The sequence below is a fragment of the Takifugu flavidus genome, chromosome 9 (genome assembly GCF_003711565.1).
Source record: "Takifugu flavidus isolate HTHZ2018 chromosome 9, ASM371156v2, whole genome shotgun sequence".
Classification (NCBI taxonomy): Eukaryota; Metazoa; Chordata; class Actinopteri; order Tetraodontiformes; family Tetraodontidae; genus Takifugu; species Takifugu flavidus.
In genome coordinates this window covers 6,464,081-6,482,928 of record NC_079528.1, presented here as the reverse complement: position 1 = coordinate 6,482,928, position 18,848 = coordinate 6,464,081, and the positions used below count along the sequence as shown (strand labels likewise).

The following is an 18,848-nucleotide window of genomic DNA, read 5'->3' as shown; positions in this document are numbered from 1 at the left end:
TTATTTACTGTGTAATGGAATATATATATATATATATAATATATATATATATATATATATATATATATATCATAATTAAGACGGACCTTAACTCAAATTTAAAGTGGTCAAAGGTGAAGGTTGAGCAGCCTGTGGCTGCCACACCTGACCCAAACACCTGTTAATCATTTGTTCGCTTGGAGATAATGCAGACGAACACGTGAAAGGGCCTCCGCGAGCTCGACATTGTTGTCTGACACAGATGGTCTCATCTCCTTTCAGTCATCATCTGAAACCCCCCTAGTTTAATGGGAAGAAGAACTAAGACTTTTTGGGCTCCTTCTGCTCTCCTTTCAGTGTGCATCCTTGTGTTCCTTGGATTGTACCATGTCCCAATTCTGAAATAGCTGCTTGTTATCATCCCTCTGATCTTCTGAGGACAGTTGCACAGGCTGTTGGGACTGTGTTTGAGAGGTCTACAAAGAATGTGAGTTAAAAAAAAAACAAGGCACACTAATGATCTTGGCGGGAGTGATCTTAGAGGGAGTGGATTGTGGATAAAGTAACTCTGGAACCAGTGAAACTGGGTTAACTTTGCCTTACACTGGGAAAATCAAAGTGTCTCCAGAGCAAAAGGAAACATTTTACAATATACGTTTGATTTACTATCTAAACCTGTATTCAAACAACTATTGCACAAATGCTGACTTCAAACTCCAACTCAGTTGATCGTTCCCTCCATCCCAGGCCTACGATTGGTCGGATTCCCTCAAAACAAACACGTAGGAAAACACAAATGGTTTGGAATGCATGAAGTCTGAGCCACGGTGAACTATTGGTTAATATTAACCAATCTGCAATCATTCACAATGGAACAAAAATCTAAAGGTATTTAACAGAAAAAACTGTCAACGACCTTAACAAACCAGAAAATTCTAACTCTAAAGTTCTTTAGTTGTGTTCAGTCGTGTCGTTTGGTGACATCAGTCCCCTCTGCATGTTGCCAGATTGCATTATATCCAAATGTTCCCCAAATGCTGTATTGCAGCAGGTCTCTCGCGCCGTCACATGCACATATATGCTTTATTTATATGACGGTTTCAACCACTGAACAAACAACAATATTCCAGGCAAGCAAAACAAAGTCCAAACGCTGAAGCGTGAGGCAAACAGAGGTGTGTCCGATGGTGATTATGTCCTCATGAACGATTGGATGAGGAGACTCTTTAAAAAATCTGGATGGCTTTCAAAGTCATTTCAGTATTTACAGTTCAAAGAGGAAGAATCACTGTTGCTCCCGATTTGAAAAGTCATGAGTAGATGTCCGTACTTTGAGAAGAAGCACCTGTACGTAGAAGTGTCCTGAAATTCTGCTGAAACATTTCAGGGTGTCCAGACTTATGAGGTTTTCTCCCTTTCACAGGTTGTTCAAAAGCAAGCCGCTGACGGCAGAAGAGGACGAGGATGCTGCTCAGGCGGGAGTTAATAAGGCCAGCAAAGGAGGAATTATCTATGGAGACTACCTCCAGGTAGGAAATTGCATTAACATCCTGGATCAGTCTTTGTCAATGAAGAGAGGCATGAAATGTGGATCCGAAATGTTTAATTTTTCTTCTTATCGCAGCTTGAAAAAGTCCTCAGCAGCCAGGTTCTGCAGAGTGAAATAAAGGGTAGCAAGATCCACGATGAGCACCTCTTCATCGTCACCCATCAAGGTAATTCCTTCAATTACGCTACTCACAAACAAATCTGATTCAATTATCAAGTTATTGTATCTGCTCGATTGAAAACTGCCCCAGTGGATTGAATTAACTGTGATTTAATTATTTGTAATATTAATGTGTTCTAACCTGATTTTTTTCCCCGTTTATCCAGCCTATGAACTGTGGTTCAAGCAGATTTTGTTTGAACTTGACTCGGTGCGAGACATCTTCATCAGAGGACAAGTAAGTCACACGTTGGGCTTTAAGAGGTTAATCTTTTATGGCTTCTCCAAACAGAGCCGAGAAATTACAATTATTTCAAATGCTGTTAAAGGTGGAAGTCTGAGTCGCTGAGTGTCTTCTTCTTTCTTTCGAAATTGATCTTCTGACTTTTTTTTATAAATTCCCTTTGTTATTTCTGCTTGAAAAGAGACACGATGTTCCGGGAACGCGGGTGCCGTAATGATTCATGCCGTTTCCATTAGCAGAGATTTATTTGTTGATTATTGACTTTGTCCTGAACTGATCCCAGGTCCGAGATGAGCGCAACATGCTCAAAGTCAACACGCGCATCCAAAGGATCGTGATGATCTTCAGGCTGCTGGTCGACCAGTTTGGAGTTTTGGAAACGATGACAGCTTTGGACTTTTTTGATTTCAGGTGAATTTCGATTTTGGCCACAGCTGAATATTTATTAAGGTGCTTTTCTTCATGGTGTTTTGTGGTCCTGCTGTAGAGAATACCTGTCTCCTGCCTCCGGGTTCCAAAGTCTTCAGTTTCGGATCCTTGAGAACAAAATCGGAGTGTCGGACAGCCTGAGGGTTTCATACAACAGACGCCATTATAGGGACAATTTCAAGGGTCAGGAAAGTAAGATGTTGACCAGCACGGAACAGGAACCATCGCTCCTGAGACTCGTCGAGGTAAATTGACCACTAAATATCCTTTGTGCGCGCTCACTTCCATTCCATTTTTATTTTCTACGTCGTGCCGCTGTACCTCTCTGTAAGAACATGCTGTATAAACAGGAAAAATGTCACAATAAATGTCTTTTGTTAGGAATGGCTAGAGAGAACACCAGGATTGGAGGTAGATGGATTCAATTTCTGGGGAAGGTTGGAAATCAATATATTAAGAGGCCTGAATGAGGAGAAAGAAAAAATTGAGGTAAGCGCTGACTCCAGATTTCAGGGAACATGTTTGTGCTCCCTTCTGGGGCACAGATGATTGACAGCGACTCTTTATTTTTTTTGTTATTTATGTTTAAGAAAATGCCCAAGTCTGAGGACAAGGAGGAACTGATGGGGGAGCTGGCCAAACAGAAAGATCTCTTCACGTCCCTGTTTGATGAAAAACGTCATGACCATCTCCTTAGCAAAGGTCAGTGCTTCTGGCAGATCAAGCTCCGGTAAATGCAATGTTTGACCAGTTTTAAATATTATTTTTCTAACTTTGTGAGCTGGGTCACTTTGAAATGGAGCTTTAATGCTCATTTGATTTTCCTCACTAGGTGAGAGACGGCTCTCTTACAAGGCTCTTCAAGGCGCCTTGATGATCTACTTCTACAGGTATGGATACACGTTAACTGTCCCCCAACTCTGCTACCACAGTTAAATATTACCACAATGCTCTATGTAGAGATCCAGATAGCTCCAGCACAGTTTTAATGGGTGAGCTTGGTAGCCTAGACATTAGCCAGCAATCATTTTGGTAACCATTGGCAACACTGGCTTTGTATTTATCCAAGAGGAAACAGAATCATGTGATTCACCCAATGTTGATGTGAATTGGTGGAAACATTAGGAATCAAATGTCTAAAAATGTTATTTCCTGACCTTTCAGGGAAGAGCCAAGGTTCCAGGTCCCTTTCCAACTGCTCACATCCCTCATGGATATCGACACCCTGATGACTAAGTGGAGATGTAAGCATTTATGTGCTGCAATCTGTCACGGAAAAGCGAAAGCAGCGCTTCAGTGAAATACCTCACCATGTCAACGCGCGCTTTAAATGTGTGTCTGCCTCTTGTTTCAGACAATCATGTTTGCATGGTGCATCGAATGATCGGCAACAAATCCGGGACCGGAGGGTCGTCAGGCTACCATTACCTGAGATCGACAGTCAGGTATGTTATGATGGAAAGTAACCTCCTGTTAACAACTATCACACAGAGTCCATTAGATTCTGCAGGTGATTAAGAAAAAATCTACTTAACCTGTAGTTAACCTGTAATTGCAATCTAACAGACTTTAACCGCATAAGATATTGTGTTTTCCATTATAGAATACATTTTCTGACTTGAGAGGTTGTGTTTTACAGAACCAAATCCCCCCGAAATTTTTTTTAAAAAAAATCCCAGTTTAGCTCGTAATTATGAGATACTGGACAGGTGCCACGCCCACCACTACTTTAGATTAGAATCATTATGATTCCATTTCCTCAGCTGTCAGGATCCAACATTTGACAGTTATCCGAGTCAGCAGCGAGCCAGCTTGGATGCATTTCTAATGCACGCGTTTATATCCAGGAAGCATTCTAATCCGCGCTGGTTAATTCCTGCAGCAGGAAAACGGCAACTTTTCTGTCGGAGATGGCAGCACAGTGTTGACAAACTGATATTAATGCCATCAACATTTGAAGCAGTATTATAGCAGCGTCTTGTGTCTGACTATTGCTGTGCATTGAGCTAAGGAGCTACGAGTGAGAATGCCACCTGTACAGTTTATCTTGTAATCACATGGATAATCTTATGATACTTTTCGCAATCAGATAAAAAGGAGGGGAAAAACAAACAGTTTATCTGTGTGTGAAATAAAGCATCAAGATAATTACGAGATAAGCCGTTTTTCTTTTTCCTTTTTGGTGAATGCAATGCTCATCCGTAGTGTTTTACACTATCTTTCTTTTTACCTTTAGCGACCGCTACAAAGTGTTTGTGGATCTCTTCAACCTGGCAACGTTCCTGGTGCCTCGCCACTGGATTCCAAAGCTAAATCCCAGCATTCACACTTTCCTGTACATGGCCGAATGCAACGACAGTTCATACTGCAGCGAAGACTCCGACTAAGGGCGTCTCAGTCGACTGGCTCCGCTCCCTTTCTTCACTGTAACTGACCTCACATGGTCATTAAAATACAGGTTGGAGCTGAGAAATCATGCACATTTACAGCTTCTAAGAAATATTTTATGGTCGTATGGAAAGAGCTGCAGGTTCATACCTCAGAAATGTGAGTTCTAGTAGACAGGCAACACCAAGTAAAGCAGATGGGTCCCTGACATTTAATTAGATGTTTTCCACTAAAATTATGCATGGGTTTCCACAGAAGCAATTTCTTAGAGAAAAGTGTCAAGACGTGAAACCATTTTAGATCCTATTATATTTTGGGGGTTTTAGGATTCAGTGTAAAGAGAAATACGCGTAGTAAAAGTCAAAGGAAACCCAGCGTTACAAGTGTTGTAAATAATGTTAATATTGGAGTCCTCCAGTGGTCTTTGTACAGTATGTTGAAAATGAATGTATGTATTTATGCACTTATTAATTTCTGTATAAATAGAACAGGCCATTAGTGCCTCTTATCTAAAAAAGGTAATTTATTACAGCATATGCATTATTTAGTTATTGTGCATGTTAATTCATGTATAATTACAACACACACTGAAGACAAATAGATTTACAAACTGGCAACAAAACCTTTCATGGCAAGAAAATGAATCTTGTCAAAGAAAAACTGCTGCCACAGAATCGGCAATACCTGAAAATTGAAAGAAAAAAGATCTTGTATTAATCCAGAGACACAGAATCTAAATTATGTAATAAAACCACAAAAGATCAGACGTGCTAAAGGTCATTACTTACCACAAATGTTGCTGCCGACTTTTATATAAACATAACCCTTATCGCCCCATGTTGTTCCCCAGGAGTTCTGTACAATCCAATATGGGATATCCCCTACATGAGACAACGTGCATTTCAGTATTCAATTATTTACAGAGCAAAGGGCTGCCATGCTCGTTTGTGCGCAGTGCAGTGGAAACAACTTACTGCATTATATAATCCTCGTGCAACGCTCGCAGACCCCGAGCATTTATGACAGTTTAAGAAACATGAAATTCTAATGAGTGTGAATCAGAAACAGTTTTGTCTTGCCAAAATGGAACGTGTCAAAAATAAAACTTTTAAATGCAAGAGGTGTCTGTTGTGATAACTCGGGTTTTTTAAACAAGCCTTCGCTGTTTGCCGCACTTATTAACACTTCTTAGAAATCGCATCATGCAAACAGGAACGCATGCATGCATCAGAGAGTTTTGGCTTGTGACCTTTCGGTTCCCTGGCCAGGATCTTAAAAGCCCTCCGACCCACTATTATCATTATTGATTCTACTGGAAAGCCCTGCAGTGACAGTCTGTACCAGTAGTGTCGTATCCGACCACCAGGACGGCGTGGTTGGACCTTTTGCTGGAGCAGTGGTACTGAATGATCCCACCGAGGTAGTCCTGCCAGCTCAAAGCATCCACGACCACAGACAAGGGCCCGTGCTTCACCAGGTGACCCATCATGGCCTCTTCTTGACCGCTGAAGGAGGACAGCAGGAGCGTTTAGTCCTAATGCAGCAAAATTGGCTGTGTAATTAGGCCACTTTATTGTCATATTATAATGTAAAGTGTGCCATTAAGAGAGGGGGGGGTGCAGAATTTATACGGGCTACAGAGGAAATGGCTGAAATTCAACAATTCAATGGGACAGATCTGGCACTCTTCTCTTCACCTCACACATCTTCTCAGTGAATTAATTTCTAATCAGCTGTTGCACCTCATTCTTACCGCTGCACATATGCAGTATGTGTCCACTGGGCTTTCTCCACGGAGATATAATAATCTCTTGTCTGGATAGCAACATATAAGACTCGGATCACTGCCAAAGTGATTACAACCAAAGATAATGTCTCTACTTTAATTCAAAAGGTAAGAACTACACTTAAGTGCTGATTTGATTTATTTATTTCATCAAACTTTTATTTAGTGAGTGAAACCCACTGAGTCCTACCAGCAAATGCATTAAAGAGTTAAAACACGGACAGGGTAAAGATAAAGTGGCTTATTCCACATGCCTAAATGACTCGCCCAAGCCCTGAATGACACAGTGTTGGATAAACCACTATAGTGAGGGAGGTGGGGGCTGTTATTTCAGGGCTACATGTATTTTTCCTTGAACTTGGCTTATTACAATCATTCGGAATGATTGTGCAACCCACTGCTGTGTTGACAGGATAAACAGTTCTTGAACTTTGTGCTTGGTCAATCCCCTGGTTTTCCCTCATTTGCCCATGGGATAAAGAACAGTGTTGTAAATGTTTCCAGCAGAAATGTGTATCTCACCTGAAGCCAAGGGCAGTAAAGTTCTTCACACCAACCCCTCCATGGGAACCAGAGAAAAAGTGACACATCCTTGTCTGAGCCTTGTAGGGATACTCTGACTGAGGCACCAGTTTCACTCTGGTCTGCCAAAGGATAAATAATTAATGAAATTATTAATCATTCATCTTTCTGCATCAATCCAAACCAGTGGTAATAATGAAAATGTAATGGTTATTATTCAATTATCTAGAACTATTAGGATATAACCTTAATTTCCACCATTATGTGAGTAGAATACAAGGTTAAACTGCATTACATGACTAGAATAATGACTTGAAATTGGAAATATACGTGCCTTTTAAGCTAGTTGTGATGTGAACTTCAGAAGTTATGGAGATACTGGTAGTAAGGACAAACTGTGCTTTGAGCTTCACAAGCAAAGGACCATTTAAGATGACTGCAAATAGCAGTCAAACCACTCTTCTTTGAAGAAAGTGACAAACCGACTAAGTGCTACCTTTGGAGGGCTGCAACTCAAAAATGCCATCGAGTGCAAAGCGGCGAGTTTGCAGATATTTTTAAAGTGCACCGAATGAGAAAACAGCAGCGTGTGGCGCAGCCTGCAAAGGCAAGTCGGGGGATCGGGGGCAATCAATGGAATTTGATTTTTAGGGCCAATGCTAAAACAGGCAATTAATAGCAGGTCGATAACTGAACACAATAACTACGACATCAGACCCAAATGGAAGTATCAAAAATTATTAAAAAAGAGGGAAAAAATAACAGAAGTGTTGTATTGTAAAATTAAAATAAACTTCAGAGGAAGTGGTTAAAAAATTCCCCCCGGAGTTTTACAAATAAATAAACTGGATTAATAAGTAGAAAGACGGATTGTACCATAGATCATTTCAACGTGTTCATTCGTGCGTTTTGTTTTCTCGTCAACATACTGACTAAGCAAATGCCTCGTTTATTTTTGCTGCCCCTCCAAAGTCTCAAGTCGTCCACATGTTTTATTATTTGTGAAACTGAAGCACGTCCCGTTCTCACTCACTGAAGACTGCAGACTCAGCAGAGATGAAGATGAGGTTAGTGAGTGGACGCGGATACAACAGGGTGAACTAAAAAGGCGACGGGGAACCGCCGTCTGGCTCAACATCTCCGCAGGGTTAAAAAGGTGTGTGCACAAACACGTTAGTGTCAGCTCAGACATGATTGGAGCCGTAAATCCACTTAATCGGAGCACCGCTAAGATAATCCAGCTCATAGCAACGCCACAGCCTTTTTCCTTCCATGCACGTGGAGGAAGCTATAAGGCGAATTTTACAGCGTGAAGCGTCACATTTGCCCACTCATCAGGAAAAAATACCATCTGAATATGGCTCATCATGAAGCTGAAGTGCCGTAAGAGAACTCTACCACATAGATCAATTTAAGCAGATCGTCAGGAATTTGACGGCGCTGCCAAGTCGGTGGCCAGGCAGGAAACAGTTCTGGATGGCTCAGGTTAGTTTGGCTGTTACTACACATGCAGCAAAGAGGCGGACAGAGATTGGATATTCTCATTTTCAAAAGAATTTAGACGTCCTCTTCTGCCTTTGATATTCCCAGAAATTGACAAATTCCATCAAACCAAAAACCATAAATAGCACGACAGGAGTGAGAAACCACACAGAATGTATTTTTAGTTAAAGGTTGCGCTGGCGGTCCAAAAAAGCATGTTTCATCACTCAGTCAAGTGAGAAGCACACCAACGTATGAAAGCATGGCCGCTGTATTCCGCTGTATTCTAGAATTACATTACTAGATCAGTTCAAACCTGCTGTTAAACAAGTGGTTTGGAAAAGTCCACATACTTGAGTTAACCAGTTCAAAGCGGCGACCGGGGTGCCTCCGCTGCAGCCTTTATTTTGAAACGAGCAGTCCAGAACCTGCTGCACGCTGAGTTCCACCAGTTGCGAGCCCCCAATTGCGTGGACGGACTGCACGGCGCCGACGACGCTGAAGGCCCAGCAGCTTCCACACTGCACATAAAAGGACAGTGATCGCAACCCGTCCCAGTTCAAGAAAGGAGTAAAGTTTCTCTGAATGCAAAACAACATCAATTATCTTTGCACCTTATACATATTTTAGCTCTAAATCACCACTTTAATCATTCAATAGTCATTGGTTTTTAAGTGCCTGAGTTTGAAGACTCCTTATTAAATTTGAGGACCTTGACTTGAACTTTAGTCAGTGCAAATTTAACAGGATTTTAGAATCAAAACTCTTTATTAGAATGATCAAGGTTGGGAGATCATTTTATGTTGGGAAGTCGCACCCACCCATGACTGTGTAGGTGTGACTAATTGTTCTCTACTGCCATCTACTGTCAGATACACATCAGGTGTTGGCTGGAGGCTTCCAGCTCCCTACACTTTAGATTTTCACTAGATATTGAAATAATGACAATCAATGCAACATCATATGATTTTATGTGGATTAAGAGAACCAAAACCATCAGCCCGATCTGCTACATTACACATCATCAGCTGAGAATTTGGATATTTGGATGACAGAGGCTCAAACTGACCTGTTCTGCCTACTCTGCCTTTGTCTGCATACATGTGCTGATCTTGTGATGTAAAGATATATTTCTTTTTGATAGCAGCAGCGTTGGGCAGCATCTCTTTATGTATGGGAAATTAATCAGTTCAATTAAATTAGGCGCGGATTCTTCTGCTGTGGACTAGGTCTCGTTTCCTTGTGCAGCATAAAATCCTATTAATGTGATAAAAGGAAGCATTCTCTCTCCAAAAAAAGAAAATGTTGTGTTTACACAGTTTATTGTCAATACTGAAAAAAACCAACACATCAGTAACATGACTTAGACTGAAGTTTGATACAGAAAACATCAGAACCTTCTGCTGTTCTTGAACATGTCAGAAATGCTAAATATTAAAATCATCAAAACCTAAACCAAGAGGAATTTGAGATGTGAGGCTTGAGATTTGGAGTTTTTGTACACAGCGCTGTGTTTATTTTCAGGCTCTCTATCCCCCTGTTTGGCTGCATGAAAAAAAAAAAATCAGTTTGTGGAGAAGAGCTGCTGGAGAGCAAAGTGCTCGGTGAGTGTGGTTATATACAGACTCCCTGAAGTGGTAAACCCTTCATCAACTTAAGGGAGTGAAATACTGTGTAGGCTTTAGCCAGTATGGGCTGGTTTCTGCAGAAAAAATATCAGCCCCGATGGCAAATCGACTGAGGGAAAATGTGAGAAAGAAAGCAAACCTTTCTAAAGCCGCAGCAGCAGCAGCAGCTCTGCCTCCTTTCATCACTTTCTCTAATAAACAGCCCCGTGTTCTCTATCATTTTTGCCCTGACTGTAAAATAAGTCGCCTCTTTGCAAGGTCCCATAATTCCCCGCTTTATCCTAACTTGCATCTGTGCCACGTGACGACGTGCGTGGAGACAGATGCTTTCACACCCATCTGCTACATATAAACATCTGCTCACCAGCATGTCCACTCTTGAAGCTCAGAGAGATCACAACAGGCCACTGTTTATTAGCACCACTACAGAAGGCACCTGATGGGTTTCACAGAGCGGAAAAGGCAACTAAAAACAGGCCAACCCTATCTGGGTCATCTATTAGATCAAATTATTTATACCATAATCTGATCTAATTCATGATCATTTGCTTGAGAAATTAAATAAAGTTTATTCCCAGCTTTTGACTTACTGCTTGTTGGTTCTGGACTGGTGCCACTATTGCATGGTCCCTCCAGTCAAATTTGGCTGGGAGCCCCTTTGCTTTCTGTCCAGAGAAGGCTGGAGCTCTGTCAGCACTCGCTCGCAGGTACAGATCTGTGGATTACATATACAGCTCAAAGAAAACCTTGGACATAGCGATGCCTGCTAAAAATAAAGGCAGCACAAATTGAGCCCCGGTCCCTCGATGAAAGACGGAAACCAGTCGGTTCAACACTGATTTACAGTAAGTGTGCACATCTTTCCTGATTAAACACCCATAATTAAAAGCATTAAATTCATATACTGTTGTGTCAGTTCCTATAGCAATGAGGGAAATTTGCACAGCGGCAGACCAACCTTGAAATTCCCTCTGCGACAGGTCAGAGAACTGGTTTATGCCGTACTTGGCAGACTGCAAGGCTGCGGAGAAGGAATTCAAATAGGCATGTCGCGTTGTAGATTCCTGCAATCACAATGCGAAGTTAGACAAAGGGCTGAGAAAAGTGGAAAAAAGGAGCCTTTAAAATGTTACTCGAGACATTAAAATGAACAGAAAAATAAGCCGCCTAATTTTTTATAACCAAGAAAAACAATTATAAATGACCTAAACAATAATCAAAGATGTAAAAATCAAAACGTTACTTGTAATTAATGCAAATTCCCAAATATTTCTATTGCTAGTTAACCCGCGTTTGATGCTTATTTACCATCTGAGAAACTGCTTGGTTTTATTGCTTTACTTTTTTTAAATGTAGTTTTTAAAGTTTTAGCTCCTCAGGCAACATAAGATGACATCACATTCCCACTACAACAGTTAAATGCAATTACATCAGCATGTGAAGAGTCCCTTTATGCCTTTAGCCGTAGTTTAAATGATGACAAATAAAACTTCTGCATCCTAGTGTTGCCACATTTTATCTCTGGGGTAATTATTAATTTATTTTATTGGTATCAGACAAGCTAAAACAAATGCAGTCTAATAAAAATAGTCATGCAATAAACTACCATCTTTCAGGTCAAAATGTTCAATATCATTCAAACCATAAATAAGAACTGCACAAAACTGAATCAGCATTCTAAAAATAGTGCGGTAATCTGACATTTTCTTTTAAATTTATGATTATATATAATGATTTGATCTTTTATAGATTAATAACATTACCATAAATACAAAATAACAGAATTACCAACCAAACATAAAACCATTTTTTTTAAAGGGGGAAAATTGACAGCTTGTCTTTGCACACACACACACGCACACACACACACACACTTCTCATGAAACCTGTTACTACTTTTGCCCACAACTAAGTGCTACTTTTTAAAGACCCAATTCCCTGACTGTCAGTGCAGAATTGCGGGTAAAAGTGGAGACAGATGCTGCAGCACTTTAGCGTGAAGCAGCAGCCCATCTGTGCACGTCAGTCTTAAAAACAAGGAGCGGCTGATTTAATAGCTGTCACAGCGCCGCCATGGAGTGAAATCCCGGCTGTGTCTCGGGCCATTTTGACTGGGAAACTGAGCAGAGTGTCGTTGCTGACATCAATTATAAATCACTGCACTCATGCCAACTTTGATAAAAGGCGTCACATGTCTGTCATTGTGCTTCTGACTGGCTGGTTCCCAGAATATCCCGGTGCAGGACATGGAATCAAACCAATATAATTAGTGTAGCATTAAATATGACAATTTATTTCAATAAAAATTAATGCATATGTATTACAGTACAGTGTGTTAAAAGATGAATGCATATTTATTACAGTACAGTGTGCATTTAAATGTTACTAGCTGTAGTAAATTGCAGGGATTAAAGTGCTAATAGTAACGGGGGGGTGCAGGGTTTGCAGCGCCCGTAGTCACGTAGTTTTAGTCAAACCACAATTTAAACTAAGGGATTAATAGTTAGAGGGCGCATCCATTCGTCCCACATTAAACTTTGGGGAATCCGCACATTGTTTGGCTCAATGCGCGTCGGCCAGACGTCAAATAACGCTGGATTACGGGAGGAAGCGACGCGTTAGCGGAACAACTTCCCGAACCTACCTGAAAAAAGAAAAGACGGCGGTCGAACTGCGGACTGTTGACCTCGTAATTGCGGCCAAAACGCTCCCTGAACCACTCGAAATCAGACGCGGAAGAGTTTACTTTCACCCAGGTGTCAGAGGCGCTGACATCCTGCCCGAATGGCGTCCAACCTAACGCGGAGGGTAGAAGCAAAAGCAGAACTAACGCACCAGCCGTCATTGAAGGGAAGTTACTGTTAAGACGACGTGAAAAGTTCTTTACGAAACGAAAGTGTAACCAAGGAGAGTTTCAGCGGACATGGCGAGAGGACTGAAGGGCGCATGCGCAAGATGAAGGCGCGCTTCCTCTGCAAGGCGCAGGCACAAAGGTCATCATTTTCATTAATAGCTATTATTATTGGTATTATTACAACACTTTGGAAATGTCAAAGAAGCTATTGTGCGGCAAAAACCTCTCAAGTCTCAGAATTCATTGATCATATATTCCACACAGACTTCAGTCACTGACGACTATGAAGCATTTTTAACACATCTAATTCATAGTTTAGAAAATGTCATCTGAAATCACACAATGTCAAATTTGACTAGTTTAAATGAAGCCACGCACAGGTATGCAGCATTGCACTAGTTGCTGAGAAGCTCTGGCAGCTGCAGAGCATTTTTCCCCTGAGCTGCACTTTGTCTGGACGAGCCAGCCCGTCAGTTCTCTGAGAGAAAAACCAGGACCACTTGTCCGTTATTTGAAGAGGCATCCGATCCTGTCTTCATAATAACCCAGCCTTCTTTTACGCGGGAAGCAATGTCGGAGTCGACGAGGGACCTGACCAACAAGCCTTTTGCGGCCCAGTTGTCCCACGTCTACCTCAGTATCTTGGCGCTGTTTTGCTTTAAGCTCTTCGTGAAGATTTCCCTCAACTTGCTTGCGTACTTCTACATTGTCCGGGGGAACCGCAAAGAGGCGGCCAGGATATCAGCAGAGTTCTATGATTACGGCCAACATAGTAAGTACCATCATAAACTCACTTGGTAGGTACAGGACTGTTTGGTTCCTTTAAGTTCCAACTCAGATAATTGGAGAAAATTTAAAAAAAATATATGCAAAAAAGCTACATGATGTCTACACTATACACAAAGATGTATAAAGTAGTGGAAAATATTAATTTTAAAAGATTAAAAATCAGGATATGCACCTGTGACCACACAAGCAGACATGTATTCACATTTTCCATGTTTATAAATGAGCTATAAATACTTTATTGCTAACTTCCTTGGCTTACAACAGCCATTAGCTGCATTTTTACACCACATACAGACAAATAATGCTACTTTTCTTCCATTAATTTAAATTAAGTACAAATAAATCCTGAAAAAACTATATTGAATATTACATGAAGCCAGTGAGGGCTGGCAGCGTGTTTTTCTCTAAAGTATTAATAGAACATAGTCATGATTGCCCCCCCCCCCCCCACCCTTTCCCCCACCCTGCCCTAGTTTCCATTCCCAGCTATGCAGTGAACCCTTTCACACTCACAACAGCAACAAACACAACACTCCATATTTCCAGGGACAGACGGAGGTACTTTACGAGGAGAAGGAGCGACGCGACGCCGACATAATCTGTATCCGCTTTTCGAGAGGATGTTAAATTTAAAGAGAATTCAGCCTGCAGAATACTGATCAGCTAGACCCAGGCTATTAGTCAGAGTCCTGCAGATAGCTTACCTTGTTCTCAAAAATCTGTTTGATGTCTGCAACTCAGCCTTTCACGTGTGTTTCCACTTCAGATTAGTGTCAGTTAGGGAAAATTCCCAGCGTAAATAAAATCACAGGCATTCAAATGGAAACTTCCCGTTGATTATCATCACCGAGGTCTGATTAAAAATGGAGGAAGATGAGAATGACGATGATGAAGTGTGGAACGCATCAGCCGTTATTCTGGATATTGATTCAGGTGCGCCGAGAGTCACAGTCGAAGACACATTTTTATCTGCCGAAATGATATTGAACGGCCGCAGCCAGTTTTTCAACTTTAATATCCATCTGTCACACCGGTGTCACGAGATGAACGGGAATCTGTAGCTCAGAAGTTTGAAAAATAAGAATTCAGTAAAAAAAAGAAACTGTTGGGGAAATTTAATTAGCAGTTGTACAATACAAGGAGGACAAGGTCGTTTATCAATAGGCAAGAGTTGATTTACCAGCTTCTTACTAAACCATTAATGACAAGTTATTGTCATTATTCTGTCATTTATTGTAGCAAACTGTACTTTCAACACGAATCTGGTGTAAATATCAGCACTTGCATGATTAAAATTGTATTTATTCCATCACTTTACTTTGTAATTTTGTATAACAGCATCAGCACAGTGTTTCTAAATGAAGAGAGACCATTATGCACTGAAACCTTGCCTGATCTGCAGGATCCTGGGCTGACCGATCACCCCTCCATGATGCAGCCAGTCAGGGCCGGCTCCTGGCTCTGAGGAACCTCATTTTACAGGTGAATTTTGCAATCCATCCAGAGACCAATGCACTAATGGGGTCTTTGGGAGCTGCTCTCAGGGGAAAATTATTATCCATCAGAGCAGCGCTTTGGTATAAATGGAGTAATTATGCATATCTGCAATTAACTGTAATTATCCAAGTCCAGCCGCACCTCATTGTTAATTTACAACCTTCCAACAGTCCAATCAAATTTCTCTTTTACCAAAAATAACACCGTAATCAGATTAAAATGATGTTGTATCATTATAGCAATAATGAATCTTAATTGCGAAACTTGTTGAGGCCGTGGCCTCCCATTGGCCAATACAGGCTGTTCAGAATTCTGCAGAGGCATAGGGTACAAATGAAAATAGGCGCAGCTAAACATCTGAAAGTAAAAGGCAAATGCCACAAGCAACAGCTCCTCGTCAGTAACAAATATTGTGTTTATTGTGTGGGTTTGCAGAGGACGACCGTTAAGAGCTGCAAGCTAAATGCGTTGGGTATAGTTCAGAAATGAGCCTGGAGTGTTACGCAACAAATCAATCAATTGATTCAAGGTTAGAAAAGATAAGCAAGTTTAAGTACAAACTGTTCATTTTGTTATTTTAACAGACGGGGAGGGTTCATTGCTTTGTTTATTTTTTTCCTTTTCCTGTACTGAACGGATGAAAAGTGCAGTCCCATCGCGTCCATGGACTACTCATGGCCGCAAAACAGCAACTATTGGACATAAACGGTTTTAAAACATTTTGTTCTTATTCAAATCAATTCTGGCAGCGGTGTCATTAACCTTGTTGAGCCCATCACGAGTACATTAGCAAAGGTTTAATGTCACTTTTAATGCCTCTAATTCCCGTGTCTGTGTTCAGGGTCACAGCGTAAACGTTCTGACAATAGACCATGTGACGCCCCTTCACGAGGCCTGCGTTGGAGACCATGTCGCCTGCGCCAGAGCACTTATTGATGCAGGAGCAAATGTGAGTATCGCATTTACACTGGAAATTATTTTCTTAAATGCTCTGTAGGGAAAGAATGTCATTATGGAGCTGAATTCTCCTTCAGAAGTCCCAAGGATGTTCACATCTGCCCGATTAAGCTAGGCCTAAAAATAAGAGCTAAAAAAAACTATGTGTTTACAGGTCAATGCTCTGACGATTGATGGAACCACCCCTCTGTTCAATGCCTGTACAGTGGGAAGTGTGGCATGCACAGAAATTCTTTTGGAAAATGGAGCACAGCCCCAGAGCCTGGTGTACCATCCCTCACCTATGCACGAAGCAACAAGTAAAGGTAAATTATAACGGAACGAAACACGTTCAGAATCGCAAGACTCCGTTATTTTGGGTAATTCTCACAGCAGAGACAAAATCTACACATATTTAAGGCATCCGTCGCAGCAAACTCCCCCTTCCCGATGAGGCAACGGAATATTATGGCAATGTTATGTATACCGGAAAACGAAACATTATTCCCCCCAATTTTAAAAGCAGTGCACAGCTGAAATAAGTCATGTGACTCTTGGGTATCACAAAATTGTTGAAGGTCATCACTATATGTACAGATAATGTGCACTAAATTCATGACTGCTGCAGTGCAGCTATTTAAATATGTATCTCTACATTATCGACTGTTATTAAATAAGACAGGAGCTAAACTTTCATTAAAATTCTGGCAGTTTGAAATGGCCGTGAGCGTGGGCCAGTCGCTCCGCCAAAGTCGTTTTCCCCACCAGAAAAAGAGCTTTAAAAATAAATTCAAACATGACCCGAGGAGACAGCTTGGAGAATTATCTCCTACTGCCATTTACTGATTACTGTGGTCATGCTCCATTACTTTCAGGTCATTATGGGTGTGTGGAAGCTCTGTTAACTTGGGGGGCAGATGTGGATATGGACATTCCTCACCTGGGCACAGCGCTATATACAGCCTGCATCTGCCAGGAGCTGGAGTGTGCCAGTAAGCTCCTGAGGGAAGGTCAGTTTGCAGCAATGTTTCCTGATGCCAACCTCACGTCCTACCTCAGCATCTGCACAGGCATACAGGCAGAAAAGAGGTTTCTTTGGCAAATATCGCCTTTAGGTTGAGTAATTTAAGCAGATATAAATGTGAACAGTGACTCTTTCCTCCCAAAAGCATAAAATTGGCAGTCAGATATGGAAAGTTTGATTTCTAGCAGCAGCCCGCAGCTGACTGATCATGACTTGAAACCTTTCTTGTTTGCCTTGGGCTACTGAGTCATTTTCCAGAAATGAAAAACCAAAAAAAAAAGACGACACACAAAGTGAGGCAAGAACTTAAAGTGTACTCACTGTTATGTGTGCAGGTGCAAATGTACAGAAAGGCAAATCCCTGGATTCACCTTTACATGCAGCTGCTGAAAAAGACAGCGCAGAAGTTGTGAAGCTGCTGCTGGACTTCGGGGCAGACATTAATGCCCGGAACACAGAATTTCAGAGACCGGTAGACGTGGCTCCACCCAGCAGTCTAACAGAGGGCTTCCTCCTCCTATATGAAGGTTCAAACATCTTTTTTATGTACAGCCTTTGTTCCTACACAAGTCCATCCCCAAAGCCAGCATATTTGGACTTAGACAGTCACTCCCAGCTCTCACACTGTCTAATTTTTATAGCTACTCCACGACTGCTCAGCCAGCTGTGTCGCCAGTGCATCAGGAACTGTGTTGGCCGGGACAGGCTCCATCTTCTGGCCCATCTACCCCTGCCAAACAGGCTCAGGAGCTACCTGCAGTATCACTGAAGGCTGGAAAGCTTGAGCTAATGACCTGTCGCCTACGTCCAAACAGAAATTAGGTAAATCCACCAAACGGTGGAGCCAGATGTTTGTAAAGCTGAATTTTTGTACCTGTACTCACAAAGGTAACCAATAAGGTCTGCAAGAACTACTATAGAAATAAGCAAAAGCTGTACAATTATGGTATGTTGCATTTTGAATATATTTTTGATATTTACAATGACCACAACAGATGGATGCAACTTGGAACCTTGACTTTTTGAGAATATAATGTAATAAAGGCAGTATCCATCATTCTCTGTTTGATAAATAGACCTGATGTGTAGAGCATAACACAATTAAACTGCTTTGAAAACCGCACACCCACAATTATGTTGTCTTTACATAACGTCGCGCCCTGCGTGGTTGTCGAATTTAATTGTTTCAACGCAAAAATTAGACGTACCAAGTTTGAGTGCCAACAACTGGATGGAGCTGATTTGTAAACTGGACGGTGCTTTTCGCTACTGTACTTTTCTTTTTTGCAGGAATGAGTTTCTTTTAAATTGTCAGTAAAGAGCGGCAGAAAAGCACAAGTTTAGGTTTTGTGGATTTCTTACTGAAGCAGACAAAGTGGGATGTAAATTTTATATTTTAATTAAAACAAAAAAAAACAATAAGCTACTACCACAATTGGGATGTACAAGCAGATGTAAACTGTGAAACATCTGAAACAAGAGCAGCAAACACACAAGATTCTCAGCACCAGGAATTAGACGAGGTTATAAATAAATCTAGAGACAGAGGTGCAACACAATGGGGTAGGAGGCAGTCAAGCAG

At 41.3% G+C, this 18,848-nt stretch overlaps 3 protein-coding genes across 6 annotated transcripts; 2 read left to right on the top strand and 1 right to left on the bottom strand.

Moving 5' to 3' along the window:
- Positions 1–1,177: 1,177 nt before the first annotated feature.
- tdo2a (tryptophan 2,3-dioxygenase a) lies at positions 1,178–5,866 on the top strand. The gene is made up of 12 exons (XM_057042322.1): positions 1,178–1,326; positions 1,403–1,508; positions 1,604–1,694; positions 1,855–1,925; positions 2,215–2,342; positions 2,419–2,605; positions 2,742–2,849; positions 2,951–3,062; positions 3,193–3,250; positions 3,525–3,604; positions 3,715–3,805; positions 4,597–5,866. The coding sequence occupies exons 1-12, from the start codon at positions 1,292–1,294 to the stop codon at positions 4,745–4,747; spliced, it is 1,218 nt and encodes a 405-aa protein (XP_056898302.1). The 5' UTR covers positions 1,178–1,291; the 3' UTR covers positions 4,748–5,866.
- On the bottom strand, positions 5,248–13,011 carry ctso (cathepsin O). 2 transcript variants are annotated; one of them, XM_057042323.1, is made up of 8 exons: positions 12,811–13,011; positions 11,125–11,230; positions 10,757–10,881; positions 8,892–9,059; positions 7,057–7,178; positions 6,090–6,253; positions 5,537–5,629; positions 5,248–5,432 (listed from the first exon to the last, which is right to left on the bottom strand). In XM_057042323.1, exons 1-8 carry the CDS (start codon positions 13,009–13,011, stop codon positions 5,398–5,400), a joined length of 1,014 nt encoding a protein of 337 aa, XP_056898303.1. In that variant the 3' UTR covers positions 5,248–5,397. The 2 variants fall into 2 exon arrangements, with proteins under 2 accessions (XP_056898303.1, XP_056898304.1); XM_057042324.1 differs by lacking the exon at positions 8,892–9,059.
- Positions 13,012–13,095: 84 nt separating this feature from the next.
- asb5a (ankyrin repeat and SOCS box containing 5a) lies at positions 13,096–18,389 on the top strand. Of its 3 annotated transcripts, none has more exons than XM_057042325.1 (7): positions 13,096–13,792; positions 15,212–15,291; positions 16,148–16,255; positions 16,418–16,568; positions 17,118–17,252; positions 17,602–17,793; positions 17,908–18,389. In XM_057042325.1, exons 1-7 carry the CDS (start codon positions 13,591–13,593, stop codon positions 18,033–18,035), a joined length of 996 nt encoding a protein of 331 aa, XP_056898305.1. In that variant the 5' UTR covers positions 13,096–13,590; the 3' UTR covers positions 18,036–18,389. The 3 variants fall into 3 exon arrangements, with proteins under 3 accessions (XP_056898305.1, XP_056898308.1, XP_056898306.1); XM_057042326.1 differs by lacking the exon at positions 13,096–13,792 and adding an exon at positions 13,800–14,742; XM_057042328.1 differs by lacking the exon at positions 17,118–17,252.
- Positions 18,390–18,848: the final 459 nt, after the last annotated feature.

What these genes read in the sequence shown, in the direction of transcription:
- tdo2a (XM_057042322.1), top strand. Translation starts at nt 1,292, where the DNA reads ATGAGTAGATGTCCGTACTTTGAGAAGAAGCACCT. An exon ending in AGGAGAAAGAAAAAATTGAG is followed by an intron (nt 2,850 to 2,950) that starts GTAAGCGCTGAC and finishes TTTATGTTTAAG; the next exon opens with AAAATGCCCAAGTCTGAGGA. An exon ending in TTGATGATCTACTTCTACAG is followed by an intron (nt 3,251 to 3,524) that starts GTATGGATACAC and finishes CTGACCTTTCAG; the next exon opens with GGAAGAGCCAAGGTTCCAGG.
- ctso (XM_057042323.1), bottom strand. Translation starts at nt 13,011, where the DNA reads ATGACGGCTGGTGCGTTAGTTCTGCTTTTGCTTCTACCCTCCGCGTTA. An exon ending in CAGTCCAGAACCAACAAGCA is followed by an intron (nt 9,060 to 10,756) that starts GTAAGTCAAAAG and finishes TTTTATGTGCAG; the next exon opens with TGTGGAAGCTGCTGGGCCTT. An exon ending in GGTCGGATACGACACTACTG is followed by an intron (nt 5,630 to 6,089) that starts GTACAGACTGTC and finishes TGTCTCATGTAG; the next exon opens with GGGATATCCCATATTGGATT.
- asb5a (XM_057042325.1), top strand. Translation starts at nt 13,591, where the DNA reads ATGTCGGAGTCGACGAGGGACCTGACCAACAAGCCTTTTGCGGCCCAG. An exon ending in CTATGATTACGGCCAACATA is followed by an intron (nt 13,793 to 15,211) that starts GTAAGTACCATC and finishes CCTGATCTGCAG; the next exon opens with GATCCTGGGCTGACCGATCA. An exon ending in CAGTAAGCTCCTGAGGGAAG is followed by an intron (nt 17,253 to 17,601) that starts GTCAGTTTGCAG and finishes TTATGTGTGCAG; the next exon opens with GTGCAAATGTACAGAAAGGC.